Source organism: Muscardinus avellanarius (genome assembly GCF_963383645.1).
Source record: "Muscardinus avellanarius genome assembly, chromosome: 4".
In the NCBI taxonomy this organism is placed as follows: domain Eukaryota; kingdom Metazoa; phylum Chordata; class Mammalia; order Rodentia; family Gliridae; genus Muscardinus; species Muscardinus avellanarius.
In genome coordinates this window covers 91,791,163-91,807,004 of record NC_137789.1, presented here as the reverse complement: position 1 = coordinate 91,807,004, position 15,842 = coordinate 91,791,163, and the positions used below count along the sequence as shown (strand labels likewise).

The 15,842-nt window shown below is 60.5% G+C and overlaps 1 protein-coding gene across 1 annotated transcript; it reads left to right on the top strand.

Moving 5' to 3' along the window:
• Nucleotides 1-7,239: 7,239 nt before the first annotated feature.
• ZNF503 (zinc finger protein 503) lies at nucleotides 7,240-9,870 on the top strand (the record flags this gene model as incomplete). The annotated part of the gene is made up of 2 exons (XM_080694480.1): nucleotides 7,240-7,536; nucleotides 8,239-9,870. The coding sequence occupies 2 exons, from the start codon at nucleotides 7,240-7,242 to the stop codon at nucleotides 9,868-9,870; spliced, it is 1,929 nt and encodes a 642-aa protein (XP_080550606.1).
• Between the last annotated feature and the right edge of the window lie 5,972 nt (nucleotides 9,871-15,842).

Here is a 15,842-nt window from a genome sequence, read left to right as displayed (position 1 = left end):
ACTATTTTGCGTTTGTTAAATTCTTTTTATTTTTTAAACTTCTTTCTTGAAAAGGGTGACTTCAGCTTGGATCCGGGCCTCGGAGAAGTACGCTAAATATCTCCTGACCTCGGGACTGGATACTGGGGCCGGCCGGCGCCTCGAGCCCCTCCAACTTCGCTCGGCGGCGGGGCGCAGCGGGCGGGGAGCCCCGGGGCCTGCTCGGCTTCCAGACTCGGCTCTTCCCCGCGCCTCATCGGCTGCCCTTTAGGGAGATTGCCCCCCTCCGCCGACATTTCCTCGGTTCACCACCCCCACGCCCCGGGGGCCGCGCCTCCTCCCCTCCCCCGGTCTCTCCCCGGCGCTTTAAATAATGATATTTGCATGCAGGGAGCGATTCATAAATATGTCAGGGCCGGTGAAATATAGGCAACATTTCAAACTTTCTATTTAAAAAACATGAATTATGGCCGCGGAAAATGTGTTCCCATTTAAAGGCGATACGAAGTATTTGGTGTCTCGTCCCCAGGCCCATCCATCACGCAGACAATAAAGAGAGTTTTTCGCCCTGACACCCGCGATTTATGGGCGCCCTTCTCTGCCCTCATCACTCACCCGCCGCGGCAGGCTTCGCGACAAGCCGGGCGCGGAGACGCGGGGCCGCCCCCGCGCAGTCCGCGCGCGCACTTTGCCCCCTCGCCCCCCAAACCCGCGGCTGGCAGGGGGAGCGCCGGCTGCCGGGAGTTGGAGGGTCGCCAGGGCGATCTGAAGAGACAGGTGGGAGTGGGAACCACACTCGTCCTCCCGCCTGGGCGTAAGCTCCTCCTGGGCCGGGGCCAGGGTCGAGGCCGAAGCTGCCGAGGAGCGCCCGAGCGCCCAGGCCTGGTGCGCGGGCCCCGGGAAGGAGCTGGAAACTTTGTCGCCCAGACAGCGGGAGGTTGTTTAGCCGCTGATTCGAGGTGAGGGCCGAAGCCCAAGCGGATTCCGGGCCATTCCCCCTCAGGGAGGCCGTCGGTTTTTAAGGTGTCTTAAAAGGAGTCCTCCCGGGCAGACACTTGAGCAAAGCTTTCTACAACTTTTACAAAACCGCCTCCCTCACCCCCTGGTGCTATCACAAAACCCAGCGGAGCGTCCGCAGCAGCTGGGAGACTTCGTCCTCGGACGCCCAAGCGTGGCGGGGAGGGCTCGGCCCCAGGGCGCCTCTTCGCCCCTGCCCCAACCCACGCACGCACGCTCGGCCCGCTGCCCTCAGAGCTACCGCAGGATCTCTTGCACACTTGCGTGGGGGTAGTTTGGCCGCCTCTGCAGTGGGATTTGCTTTCATTTTTCGCTGGACAGATTTCCGAAGCGTGGGCAAAAATGGGGGCTCCCGGGCACCGTTGGGCAGCAGGAGGCAGCTCGACCCGCAGGCACACAGCTCGTCAAGCCTACCTCGGAGGCTAGACCCGCAGCCGCCAGGAGCCGCTTCGAGGTCGGGGCTGGGCCGAGGCGCACGCGTTCTAGACAGTCGAAAGTCGTTTCCTGCTAGATGCGAGCGAGTAGGGATAAACGCAGCACAAACGACAGCCGGAAAAATCCCATCGGTTCTAAAAATGACAAGGTTGAATTTATTAGATCGAGATTTATGTGTAAGTGCGAGGAGATTTTAAAATTATACAAACAGTTCCACGTCCAGTAAGAACAGCACTGGTAGCTTTTGGCTTCCAAGGCTGTAACATACACACTTGAATATTTAGATGTATAGAAAGATATAAAATGTTCTTACATTCTTGGTGTGTGTACGTGTAATTAATTCGGAAATTTTCTAGAGCAAGTGTCTTGAAAGCTCCTGCTTGGGTGTCATCTGGATCAGACATAGACTTAAGGCCAAGTGACCACCCTGTGAGTATTTCCTATATTACCAGAGTAAAGGGGTGCCCTATTTACAGCTCTTTAAGTATCTACAACTGGGCAAAGGTGAAATAAATACATTTAAGAAAATCAGGCAGACAGGTAACAAAGCCACTGCATCAACATTATCTTTCTGGGTGTAGAAATAAATATCCCCACAAGGCCAGCTATGCAGTAAGGACAAAGAGGGGTTTGGGGGGGTGGAGGCACCAGTCTTGCTGCCCAGTGTCCTAAGCAAGCTCCATTCAGTATCTGCCCACAGCCCAGGAGTGATCGCTGGGGAAGGGCTCAGCCTGGACACTAAGCCGTCCAGAAGGTCTTGGGGTGTTTCCCAGGCAGTCCTAAAGATCGGGAGTGGGCTGCGGAGGTACTGAATCTGGCACGTAAGGTAGCGGGGCCTGATGTCCCTGGCACAGCCTTTCTCTCTAAGATGCCTCAGCCAGCCCTCAATCCTGGCTCCATCCCGTTCTGGAAAGTGGCCATTTGGGTCTATGGATTTGGAGAAAGAGCTCAGAAAAGGGCTGCGCTTGACTCCAAGGCATTCCGCGGTGGAAGGCCAGAAGCCACCCGGAAGAAGGCCACGATTTCTGCCGGGAGTCCTGGGGATACCAATTTGAGGCCATAGAAGCAGTTATCTGGATGGAGTTACTTATGAAATATTTAGCAACCCCCCCCCCCACACACACACACAGCGCTGAGGTCCCCTTGCCCTGTGGGTCTCTTTCATCTATTTGCAAAGGCCAGGCAACACCAATAGCAAGTTGTAATTGTGAAATTCCAAAGCCAAACACTAATTCCAGAACAGGGTATTTGCAACCATCCACCCATCTAACTGCCCTGCACTCCCGCTTGCATGCACACACACACACACACACACACACACACACACACACTTCAAATGCACTCAACCCTTAAACAGGCTCAGAGTTCCTAAACGCCAGGTTTGTGAAGAAATTAGGAATGACTTTGTAGTGAAATCCTGGGAGTTGAGCACACTCCTGAGGCAATCCTACCACGGAAGAAATAACCCGGGCGCTGAGAATGCCCTACTCCTGACTGTGGGACTGTGCAAAATGGGAGGGAAACACCATAGGAAATGTTTCCGGGAAGTGGGAAGGGGAAAGGAGGAAATACAAAGAAAAAGGTCAGAGAGAAAGAAAGCTGCAGTGGAAGCAAAAAGGAGAAGAAGGAACAGAAACGAATGGAGAGCCACCAGTAAAAGCGAGCCTAGAAGACCGCAGGTCACATCCAGGCCCCGGACCAAGCCAGGTCGCCGCGCCCGCGCACGGGCGCCTCCCCAGCCCGGAGCGTCAGGGCGCCCAGAGTTGTCCCACTGGCCCGGGGAATCTGGGCCCCGCTCCGGGTCGGGCGGGCCCGCCTGGATCCGGTGGCCTAGGCCAGTTCTGTCTCTCGCCCCTCCCCTGGGACTGCGAAGCGGAACGGGACGTGGGTGGGGAGGCCCCTGGGGGGCGCGCCAGTCCGGGACTGTTTGGGCGCTCTGGGCCAGGCTTTCCAGCTCGCCGGGCCTGACCTGTCAGGCGGATTATCTTCGAGGGAGATTAATAGGGGAGGCGGGCTGCAATAATAATCGTTTTGTTTGATGTGACAACTCTGATAGGCGTTGATTTACTTACAAACTGATAGGCTTTTAATTGAGCGCCTCCGCCGAGCCCGAGATGAAAGGGAAGCGGCGGTGAAAGGCGGCCCGCCTGCCCTCCGGCCTCAATACTGATTAGCCATCTCGACAGTGAATAGTTCAAGGCATTTTCAAACTTTTTTCCTCTGCTCTCTCCCCTTCCTTCTCCTCCTCCCACCCCCTCAAAAATCTGCCTTGCCCACTCCTTTTTTAGAGGAAGCAAACCATTTCCATTGTGTGCAAATAAAATGCGCAGGACATCCTCACCTACCGCCGCTGGGGGCTGGACGCATTAGGCCCCTCGGGGAGTAACTAACAGCCCCCACCCCGGACTCTCGGCCTTCGGAGAGTTGGCCTCGCGTTCTGGAGGCGCGGGCTGGGGCTCTGGCGCCCCCCTGAAGCGCCGGGTTCGCAGGCACCCAGGCGCCCCCGTGCGCTCGGACCCTCGGAGTCGCGTTTAGAGCCAGCCAGCGCTCGCGGCCCTCGACCCGCGCCCACCCAGAGCCCAGAAAAAAACCCAACACGTGCGGCGACTCCCGGGGCGCGGCGCCATTCCGCAGCCCCCAGGCTATGAGTTCTGTAGGGGTCCCCCTGAGACCCCGGGCGCAAAAAGAAAGCTGCTGGAATTAGAGGAGGGGGGGAAACTGCGCCTGGAGGCTGGAGCGCAGGGTGGGGACCGAAGTCCCCGCCTGCGGATACCCCCAGCTCAGCCGCAGCCCCGGCAGGCAGCGCTCGGGCCTTTTGGAGAGGCTGCGGCCACTCGGGGCCCGAGGCCCGGCGGAGCACAGCGGGCGGCTCGAATCCACACCCACACCGCCGCTAACACCCACGCTGCCTGCGACGACAGCTTCCGACTGTCGGCCCTGAAACCGCACCTGGGGCTCACACTCCAGTGATCAGACAGCCTTCCCCACCTCGCGTGTGGTCGCCCCGCGGTCATGCCAACTTACCTTCCTCGGCTGTCGCACAGAGACACTACAAGCCCCCTGAGTGCAGGTGTGTTCTTACACACACACACACACACACACACACACACACACACTCACAAACACCAGCCCCATACACACAGCACCTCACTCCCTCTTCTCTGCTCTCTAAATGAGCTTCAGTCAAGCCACCATCTCATAAGTTGACCAGCTGAAAGAATCAAGGGATAAAAATCAAAACGCAAAGAAGCCCTGAGAAAAAAAAATTCTGAAAGTCACCCTACAAAGTTCTCGGTCCCGTGTGGGGTGGGAGACGGAGAAAGCAGGGGGCAGGGGAATGGGTGGCGTGAGGAAAGGGCGAGCCTGCGGGAGGCAGGTCCCAGGCCGAGCCCGCGCGCACCCGGCTCAGCCTCCAGCCTCGGCCCCCTCCCCGGAGCGGGCACCGCCGGCTCCCGGCTCCCGGCCCGACCATTTATCTAAGGCCTTAACAACAAAAGGAGACCGCGCGGAAAAGTGGGGGAGGGGAGCTCCAAAGTCTTCCAAGTCCCTCGGAGGAAGGGGTGTGTTCTTCTCTCGCCCCCTTCTAGTTTCTGGGAGTTTCTGGAGGTGACCCTCGAACTCTCTCCGGACACTACCAAAGCCCTGAGAACTCACAGCGGCGCAGGCTGACACTGCGCGCCCAGATCCAGGTACACGCGGCTCGCACAGCGCCTCCCCTCTCCTCTCCAAACAGCCCGCGTGACGGTGCAAGTGGAGGGGACGCAGCGGTCCCGCCGCGCGTCCCGGGAAGAACCCGCGCTCCCGCAGGCTCCGCGCCTCCCTCCCGCGCCCCTTCGCTCCGCTCGCCCGGCGCAGGCCAGTGCTGCTCGCGGTCCCATTGGATTCCAGCGGGCCGCCCAGGCACCCCAGCTCCCCAGGCTGCGGGGTGACGCGGAGGGAGAGGAGTGAGCCTGAGGCGGGCTTCCCCACACCCCCTCGGTCAGGCCTCTGCTCCCGAGCCCTGCAGCCCTGGCTATTAACCGAGGGAGTCGAAGATCTGAGAGTGCCACCCCACCATGGAGCGCCACCACTTTAGGTTACGTCGGTGATTAAGTGGCTCTGGGAAAGAAGTCTCCGAGTATGGGGTCCGGGCATTAAGGAGGGTGATGTCTGCACCGGACGGCAGCCCGACGGCAGCAATGCACACCCCCAAGGGATTATCCCCGGGAAGCGGGAAATCTCCCGCGTTAGACGTTGCCGCCGGTCTCGGGTCCCCCGAGCCACCCGAACTCCAGTGCCCTAATGGACTGAAGCCCCGGAGGTAGAGGGGTGACTCGGTCTTTCCAACCACGGGAGGGGAGGCACCTCGCCGCCCCGGGCCTGCGTGCCCCTCTCGGCGCCCCAGGCGCACCTGCGCACTCGCGCTCACTACTCATTTTCGGGACACTCTTTTCCCTCCTCTTTCATTCTTTTTCTTAGCGCCCCTTCCCCCCATCCCAGGAGGCCGCTCCTCTTCCCCCTCCTCCGGTTCCCTCTCGGTCTCTTCCTTCCTCTGACTCTCCCTCTCTCTTTTCTCCTTCAAGTCACACCCGCCTTGTAATCAGCAACAAAAGCTGACATAAATCACTGGCGGATTGACAAGAGCTGACAAATAACTGATTGATTGCGGTCGAGGCACATTGACAATTGATGGAGGGGTGGAGATGCCCAAAGAACGGGGAGGGGGCTGAGGGAAGAGGCTGGCAAGGGGGAGTACGAATATGTGTGTGTGTGGGGGGGGGGGCTGAGTGTGAAACAGAGGAAGCATGTGACCCCAGCTCCAGCCCCTATGTGCGCGTCCTCGGGTGTCACGTGGCCCAGAAGGGCGGGGAGTCCGGCGCACGTCGCCGGGACGAGCCGCGCCGCCTCCGCTGCCTGCGTAGCTTCTGGTTTCTCCGCCCTGAAATCTCCGGATATCTGAGCGGGCGGGCGGACTCCTCCAGCTCGCGCTCGCGGCCTCTCCTGACCCCGCGGCCGGGCCAGCGGGAGCTCAGCTACTGAAAGGCGCACCTGGTGCCCGGCCCTGCGCGCCCTGGAGTCGCCGTCGGGCTGCTCTCCGCACGCCCTCCGCGCTACTCCGGGACACCCGCAGTCTGTCGGTACACGCACCGGCTCTAAAAGAAGGTTTCAGTTTATTTTCGAACTGGGAAACGCAAGAACGACAAAGAGGGAAAAAGAGGGAGGCGGCGAATGGCAAACGTAGAATAAATGTCCATCTCGTCCTCGGAGCTAAGTCGAGGGAGGGGCCGCGGCGGGGGGGGGGGGCGAAGAAGGAGCTGCCCATTAAAACCAGCTCTGAGAGTCCTGGCGGCGGCGGCGGCGGCGCGGGACGCGTCACATCCCCTTGACCCTCCAATCACCTCGGGCTCCCATTTGATTGGAAGGCGGCAAAGGCTTTAATCTCCCCCTCGGTGCAGCTGCTTTTGAAGTGAGTTTCCTCGCCAGAGCCCGGGCTGGACACGCAGCGGCTCACATCGCGGAGCGCGGCGCCGGCTCGGGGCCGCCTGAGCGCAGCGCGGGGGCGCAGCCCGAGGCGGGCACCCGGAGCCGCCCGGCACCCCCGCAGCCCCGCCGGCTCCTCGGGCCCGGCCTCGGCTCCGCCGCGGGCCACCTAGGATTATTCGCTTTTGGCTCCAGGCGCCGAGAAGGCGCGCCCGGCGCCCGAGGCCGCCGCACCAGCTCCTCCTTCTCCAGCCGCCGCTCCTGCTCCCCGGGAGAGTGCGCGGCCCCGAGCCCGCCCCGCGCCTCCCGGAGCCCTCCCCCCGCTGCTCCCATGCGCGCGGGTGGGTCATGAGCACAGCGCCCTCGCTTTCTGCCCTAAGAAGCAGTAAGCACAGCGGCGGCGGCGGCGGCGCGGACCCTGCCTGGACCAGCGCGCTCTCTGGGAATAGCTCCGGCCCCGGCCCAGGCTCGTCCCCGGCCGGCAGCGCCAAGCCTTTTGTGCACGCGGTGCCCCCCTCTGACCCCCTTCGCCAGGCTAACCGCCTGCCCATAAAGGTGCTGAAGATGCTGACGGCACGAACTGGCCACATTTTGCACCCCGAGTACCTGCAGCCCCTGCCTTCCACGCCCGTCAGCCCTATCGAGGTAAGCACTGCCGAGCCGGGACCACTACCCCGGCCGCCTCCCCGCCGGGGTCCTTTCTCTTAGGATCTGAGGGTGGGGGTGGGGTGTTGGGGTGATTCAGCGCTGGGATGGGGGAGAGGATAGTTCTTCCGCACCTCTAAACTAGGGCGGAGAGGGGGAAGGAGAAGGAGCGGTGTGAAAGCTGGGGGCAAGGCGGCCCGAACTTGTTTCTCCCTTTAGTGTTAAATGTGCCCCAGCTCACCCCCTCCTCGCCCCCAAGGCGGGCAGAGACCTGAAATCGCGTTCCAAAGTCACGGTCCTCTGGCTCCCCAGAAGCTAGTTTGTGTACACAGCCTCAGAGGCGCCGACCGCCCAAGCCCTCACTCTAAAGAATTAAGGGGTGTGTGCGGGGGAGGGGATACAGTTCTGGGTCTCGAAGCTGAAAACCAAAACATTTTGCAAGTCCCCCCCCCAAAAAAAAAATCCAGTTAGAGCTAAGGAAATGCAGGAAAGGTCTTGACAGAGGTTTTGGGGTGGGTTCTGCCGCCTTTCCCAAGGGCAGGAATCTTCCTGTGGCGGTGGAGGGGGCTGTCGTGAGAGTGCTCCCGGGGCGGAGGTGCCCTTGGGGGCTGTCGCGGAGAGGCTTTAGACCCCTCGAAGCCAGGATTCTAAAGGGTGTCTCCTTCTTCTCTATGTGACCCCCACCCCTGTCTGACCCCGCAGCTCGACGCCAAGAAGAGCCCGCTGGCGCTGTTGGCGCAAACATGTTCGCAGATCGGGAAGCCGGACCCCTCGCCCTCGTCCAAACTCTCTTCCGTCGCCTCCAACGGGGGCGGCGCGGGTGGTGCCGGCGGCGGCGCCGGGGGCGACAAGGACGCCAAGTCGGGCCCCCTGAAGCTGAGCGACATCGGCGTGGAGGACAAGTCGAGTTTCAAGCCGTACTCCAAGCCCGGCTCGGATAAGAAGGAGCCGGGCGGCGGCGGCGGCGGCGGCGGGGGCGGCGGCGGCGGCGGGGGTGTTTCCGCGGAGAAGTCGGGATTCCGGGTACCGAGCGCCACCTGCCAGCCATTCACGCCCAGGACAGGCAGCCCGAGCTCCAGCGCCTCGGCCTGTTCGCCGGGAGGCATGCTACCCTCGGCCGGGGGCGGCCCGGAGGGCAAGGACGACAAGAAAGACCCCGACGCGGGCGGCGGCGGCGGCGGCGGCAAGGGCGGCGGGGGCGCCTCGGCGGAAGGCGGGCCCGCGGGGCTGGCGCACGGCCGGATTAGCTGCGGCGGCGGAATTAACGTGGACGTGAACCAGCACCCTGACGGGGGGCCCGGGGGCAAGGCCCTGGGCGCGGACTGCGGCGGCTCGTCGGGCTCCGGCTCCGGCTCCGGCCCCAGCGCGCCCACCTCCTCCTCGGTGCTGGGCTCGGGGCTGGTGGCTCCGGTGTCTCCCTACAAGCCTGGCCAGACAGTGTTCCCTCTGCCCCCGGCGGGCATGACCTACCCGGGCAGCCTGGCCGGGGCCTACGCCGGCTACCCGCCCCAGTTCCTGCCGCACGGCGTGGCCTTGGACCCCACCAAGCCCGGCAGCCTGGTGGGCGCGCAGCTGGCGGCGGCGGCGGCCGGCTCCCTGGGCTGCAGCAAGCCGGCGGGCTCCAGCCCTCTGGCCGGGGCGTCGCCGCCTTCCGTGATGACCGCCAGCTTGTGCCGGGACCCGTACTGCCTCAGCTACCACTGCGCCAGCCACCTGGCGGGGGCGGCGGCCGCCAGCGCCTCGTGCGCGCACGACCCGGCCGCGGCGGCCGCGGCGCTCAAGTCGGGATACCCGCTGGTGTACCCCACGCACCCGCTGCACGGCGTGCACTCCTCGCTCACGGCGGCCGCCGCCGCGGGGGCCACGCCGCCCTCCCTGGCCGGCCACCCCCTCTACCCCTACGGCTTCATGATGCCCAACGACCCGCTCCCGCACATCTGCAACTGGGTGTCGGCCAACGGGCCGTGCGACAAGCGCTTCGCCACGTCCGAAGAGCTGCTGAGCCACTTGCGGACCCACACGGCCTTCCCCGGGACGGACAAACTGCTGTCGGGCTACCCCAGCTCTTCGTCTCTGGCCAGCGCCGCCGCGGCGGCCATGGCCTGCCACCTGCACATCCCCACGTCCGGCGCGCCGGGCAGCCCGGGGACGCTGGCGCTGCGCAGCCCCCACCACGCGCTGGGACTCAGCAGCCGCTACCACCCCTACTCCAAGAGCCCGCTCCCCACGCCCGGCGCCCCGGTGCCCGTGCCCGCCGCCACCGGACCCTACTACTCCCCTTACGCCCTCTACGGACAGAGACTGACCACCGCCTCGGCGCTGGGCTATCAGTGAGGGTGGCCGGAGCGCAGCGAGCGAGCGAGACCCGAGCGAGGGCGCGGAGCCGCGGGAGGGGAGGAGCCCTGGGCGGGGCGGGCTCGCCGGCTGTGGACCGCCGAGGAAAAAGGAAAAAATATATACAGTATCTATCTATTCACCCAGCCACAGCGGGCGAGACCCGGTGGGAAACTCCCCTTCCCCCACGTCTCATCTCCCCACCCAAACTTTATAAAAGTTGAAAAAATATCACTTGACTTTTTATAGAAAAAGAAGGAAAAATAATTGAGAAAGTGTTCATCAGAGGACTTCGTCGATGGACACTGGTATTTATTTATGTTAGCTCCAAGCGGACCCGTGGTTCAAAAGTGCATTATTTAGTTTGAGCTCCGTGGGTAAAAAGGAAGAGGGAAATTTTTTTTTTAAACTTGAGGGTAAAAATGTGGAAAACAAGCCCTCCTGTCCCTTGTAGATTATAAATAAAAACCGCCACAGAACTAGAGGTCTTCCCTTTAATGTTACTTTAAAATTGCTATGATTGTACCGTACGTTCTTATTTAATGTCTGATTGCAAAACAAATTTACATGCATGTTTGTTACAAAAAATGAAAAAGACACAGAACAAGTCACAATTTGTCAGCTCTGATTTCAAATTGCAATTATTTTTAAGGTGTATACCATCGAAAGAGAATGGGTATTTTTTTGTATGTATTCTGGAAGAAAACAAAAAAAAAAAAGAAAAAAACAATTCTATTCCAAAACCTCATTTGCCTTATTTTGTTCTTTAAACGGAACACTTAACTATTTTTAATTTTTAAGTCCACCCGCTGAGAAGAGGACAAGGTTTACGTCATGTACTAAAATAATAGACAATGTATCGCTTTAAAGATTAAAATTCCGTATATTTGATGTATTAAAAGGTTTTACTTCTTATCTTTTTCATTTTTTGATTAAAGAGCAGGGCAGCTTCGGCAGCTTTGGGTTCTCGGGCCTCCTGCTCCTCTTCTTCTCAGGACTGCGGCGCTTTCTGCTTTGTTGTGATTTTCTGGAAAAAGGCAAAAGGCTTCGGAAGGGCAGGCCAGCCTCGGAGTTGGCCTTGGGGGAGAATATTTTTAAAGAGGGAGTTTTACAATTTGGAAAGATAGTAGCCTTCGCGATTGCTCTTTTCGTTTCTATTTCCATCTTCGTCCAGCGGCTGGTTTGTTAAAAGTGAAAGGGGGAGGGGCCTTTGGGGGTTTGTGAAATTCCCCTCTGCAGATTTTTTAGGCGTTGGGGTTTCATTTTGCGTAGAGAGCGGAGCAGGCTGAGACTCGCCGGCCGGCTGGGCCCCGGGGACGTGCGGCCACCCCCCGACCCTCCCTTCCGTTTCCAAGCACCCCCTGCCCGGGCCAGGCAGCCTCGAGGACTGGGAGAGAGGGCGCGCAGGGAGCGTGCTTCCCGGTCCTGCGCGGCCGCGAGGGGCCCCCCTGGCCCTCTGGAGCCGGTGGGCCCGCCGCCTCCTCCCGCGCCCCCCGCCCCGCCGGGCCGCCCCTCCCGCCCGGGCCGCGCCGCCGCTGCTTTTCCCCGCCGGGGTCGCTCGGCAGCCCACAGGCTCCCCGCCAGCGCCGCGGGAAAGCGCGCCCGGGCTGGGGGTCCGGAAGCCTTTTATAATTCGGCTCTTCGGGGGTCCTGGCCGCCCTGCCCCGCCTCGCTGGGGAGGCCGAGCGGGCTTCGGCGCTCTGCGGGCTGCGAGCTCCCGGCGGCCGGAGCCGGGGTCCCCGCCGTGCGCGCCGCCCTCGGGCCGCGGAGCCGGGCTGCGAGGAGCGCGGAAGGACCCGCGCCCAGACACGTCCCGATCGCTTAGGGCTCGAGCTCGGGGCTTCTGGCTGTTTGGGAGATCTGGGCCCAGAACGCCTTTTCTTGGGAGCAAAGAGTTGCGGCCCAGAGCACGCACGCTCTGCTCGATCTCCTGGGGGTCAGAGGGCTCCTGGGTTCCCCGAGTCTTGGGCGCCCCGCAGCACCCATCTTCCCTCTGTTGCCACTGGGGACTGCGCAGACACCGCCTTCCGCCTGGGGCCTGTGGGTGCAACAGCCGCCCGGCCCGGCAGCCATTTGCACGGGGTTGGGTAACTTTGAGACTTTCCACTCTCCTCCCGGCGCCAGTCCCACGACTGCGGGCCTTTTCCCCGGGTTGCACGCAGAGCCGCCCCAGGACCTTTGGGACGCGGCGGGGAGCTCCTCGGCCTCCGCTCGAGCAGACTCGGTGGAGACCCGGCCTCGCCGCGGCTTCCCCTGAAGGCGCAGCCTTCTGCACCCGGGACACTGCCGCCTGGACGCCCCGGCACCCGGGAACGCGAGCTGGAGCCTGAAAGCACCCAGGCGCCCAGCCGAGAGAGGTGGGCCGGGCCTGGCTCCTCCAGAACACTGGCCGACGGGGCGGCTCGCCATCCCGGGGCTCCCAGACAGGCCCCACCGACTCTAGGTGGGAGAGGAGGGCGTTTGCGGAGCGCAGAGCCCACACTGCGGTGCCTGCGGCCTGGGACCTGAGAACAGGCCACTGCGCACCCTCTGGCCAGCACCAGCTCCGTGGGCCTGGCCACTGTGACCACAAGCTTCTCTCTCCTCTGACTTGCCCCTTCGGCCCGGGGTCCCTGGGCCTCCACGCCTAGCCTGCCAGGACCCGCTCAGACAGGGAACGACCTAGAAATTATCCAGCCCAGGGATTCAGGCCCGGAGCCGCCAGAGAGATGAACTGGAGACGTCCTTGTTCCCTCTTGGTATTTTATTAACAAAACAACAACCCCCTTGAATGGTTAATGCGACCCTCTTCCTGGAGTTGCTGCGCAGAGGCGGCAAAATTCTGGAGCTGTGGGCCGGGAGTAGTAGCAGAAAGGATTCCCCGACGTGCTGGACTGAGCCAAGTCTCCCGGACGCGGGTTCGTGAAGGAAGGGGGCCTAGTGTGTGCAGCGCGTCCAGGCCCAGGTTCGAGCCTCCCGGGGAAGCTACGCGGGTCCCCGCGGCGCCCCTCCTGCGGCACTCTGCAGAACGTGCCTGTGGTCGGAGCCCTGGCGCTGCAGCGGGAGGCTGGAGCCCGGGACTAGCGCCACGCGTCCGCCAGGCGGCGCTGCGGAGCCCGGCGGAGCGGGAAGACACCCAGAACCCCGGCCGGGCGCGGGCCTCGGGCTGGGTGGTCGGCCCTGGACCGCGCGCCGCCTCCGCCTTCGCGTGGCTTTCGGGGCCGTATCCAAGGGTCTCCTCCGTGTCGTCCTCGCTCCTTTCCTACTGTGAGGCATCTTCTCTGTTCCTCGTCTCGCCTCTACGTTGCACACGTGCATTCGTTCACTGATTGCTCCCCAGCCAGGTCTGACATCCCTTTACTGGCCCGTGACAAGGGTGGAGAAACTGAGGCTAGATCCTGCAAGCAATGGTAAGGCTAGAGGGGGGCCCAGGCCGTTTTCTCCACTCAACCCTACCCCCTGCGTGTCCCACCAATGGTGACACCAGGTGACTCCCATGTCCTGGCGCTGGAAGACGCAGAAAAAAAGCCAGTGCGGAAGGTGTGCCTCAGAGACAAGCAAGGACCCCGAGCTGGAGCCCAGGTGAGCGGGACCCGCAAACACCGGCCCCACCGAGGCCGGCCCCACCTGCACCGCCAGCCACCTGCTCCCACTGAGGCACACCTGGTGGGCGTGGCACACACGTGTGCCCCAGCAAATGAGAGGAGGCCGGAGGTGTGCCTGTGAGCAGCGAGGAAGGGCAGATGGAGAGACCCTTCTAGGCCGTGAAGTCCCGGTGCTTTGGGAACTCACGACCTACCCAGGAGCTGGGACCTGTGCCCTGCCAGGCCCGCGCTGGCCGCTGCTGCAACTACCGGCCTCGGGTTCTTCACCTCTATGGCTAGCAGCCTGGCGGTATGCAGAATAATTGTGAGGCCTGGATGGCCTGCTCCGCTTTTATGGACGAGGTCTGGCCCACATTATCCTATATTATCCTATTTATTTATTTATTTATTTATTTATTTATTTAATATTTATTTTTGCGGGTCTGGGGATGGAATCCAGGGGCATTCGACCTCCAGACTACACCCCCTGCCTTAATTTTTATTCTTTGTTTTGAAACAAGGTCTCACTAAATTGCGGAGGGCCTAAGTAGCTGAGGCTGTCCCTGAACTGCGATTCTCCTGTCTCAGCCTCCCGAATGCTGGGATTACACGCGTGCGCCGCAATTCCACGAGGTCCTCAGGGTCTTTGTCTCCGTTGCTCGGTGCTCGGATGAGAAAAATGGGGCCTGGCAGAGGAGGGCACGGCTTGAGGTCCCACTGCTAGCGAGTGATGGAGCTCAAGCAGGACTCTCACTTTGGCTGCTTCTACCTGAGGACATTTTATTTATTTATTGTTAATATGCTTTTATTGGTACATTATAGTCTCACAGCATAATGTAAATCATGTTGATACCTGAGGACATTTTTAAAGTAGAAGGATGCCTGGGAATCAGTTCTGATTCAGCTGCAGAAGGGGGTGGTGGATGGAGAATTTTTAAGTTTTCTGTTGTTATTTAATGTTTTGTTATGGAGATTTTCAAGCACAAAGAGGTAGAAGGAATAGTGTCCGTGGACTCGTGGACTCCTATAAACCCACCACCCACTCTCAACAATGAGCAGTCTTGTTTTCTCTTTGTTCTTTCCAGTGTGCCCCTACCACCATAACTTTTAACTGAATGCAGGCATCTTATCATTTTACCTTCTCAGGTGTCCTTTGCTCCAGCCTGGGCCAAGTCCCAATCCAGGACCCACTCTCCTGCCCCATCTCAGCTGAGGCAGGTGAAGTGAGGTTAAAAGGAAATTACTCAAACCAGATGCACTGGCCCACACATGTAATCCCAGTACTTGTGAGGCTGAGACATGAGGATTGCAGATTTGAGACCAGCCTCAGTAACTTAGGGTCACCCTCAGCAACTTCACAAGGCTGTTTCAAAATAAACAATAAAAGGGGCTGGAGCTTGGAGGTAAGAATGTCCCTGGGTTCAGTCCCCAGCACAAAAAGAAAAAAAGAAAAGAAAAGAGAAGAAAAAATATTGCTTTAAATCTTTAGTACAGCTAAAATCTGTGAACTCATTTTCATCAGACCAGAGGCAAGCACTTAGCCCTACCCTGTGCTGGGGGTACGCAAAAGTCCCAGGGGCACTGAGGCCTCGCTGCCTGGGTTGACACCAGGGTGTGCCCTGGGAATGTCTGGGCTGGGCTCAGCAGCAGCAATGCCTGTTGGGGACACTCAGTGTGACATTCCGAGTGTGAGTGGTACAATGAGCATAGCACAGAATCCCGTCAGACTGAACCGACTTCTGGCTCCACACCTGCCTCCCTCTGTGGCTCGGTTTCTCATGAGCAGTTTTTATGTCCATAAAACAGGAACGCCAGTACCAACTTCCCAGGGTTTTTGTGAGGCCCGAATGAGATACTGAGTTCAAAGGTTCAATCGAGCCACCCCGCACTCCTTCCCTGGAATACTGTCCCCTCTCCCAGCCCTCAGTGCTCACCTCCTCTGGGAGGCCCTCCAGATTCTCCCCTCCACACACCACTCTTTCCCTCACTTTGGTTCCGTCTGCACTTCATGCAAAGTCAGAGAGTGGCTGTAGAGAGGCCGCTGGACCAGGGAGGAGGGCACTTGGTTGTAGTGGTGTCTTTTCAGTGGTATGTCCAGGGACAAGTCACCTGTCTCTTCTGTGAAGTTTGTCTCAAGCCCAAAACTGATACGGGGGGGGGGGACCACACCCACCAACCGACATCAATAAGCAGCATGCATTGCACACTTGGTATTTCTGTTACTGTCCCCACTTCACAGGCCCCTGGCTTTTGCCTTTTGCCCTCTTTCTCATATTACCAGCAAATCAAAACTCTCCCTTTATGCCTCAGGCCAGGCGTCTCCGCCATCTGGAAGCCCCCACGCCCTTTCCTCCTGTCCACCCCTCTCCATCATACTCTCCTTACACTGCCCAGAAAGTCTGGGTCCTG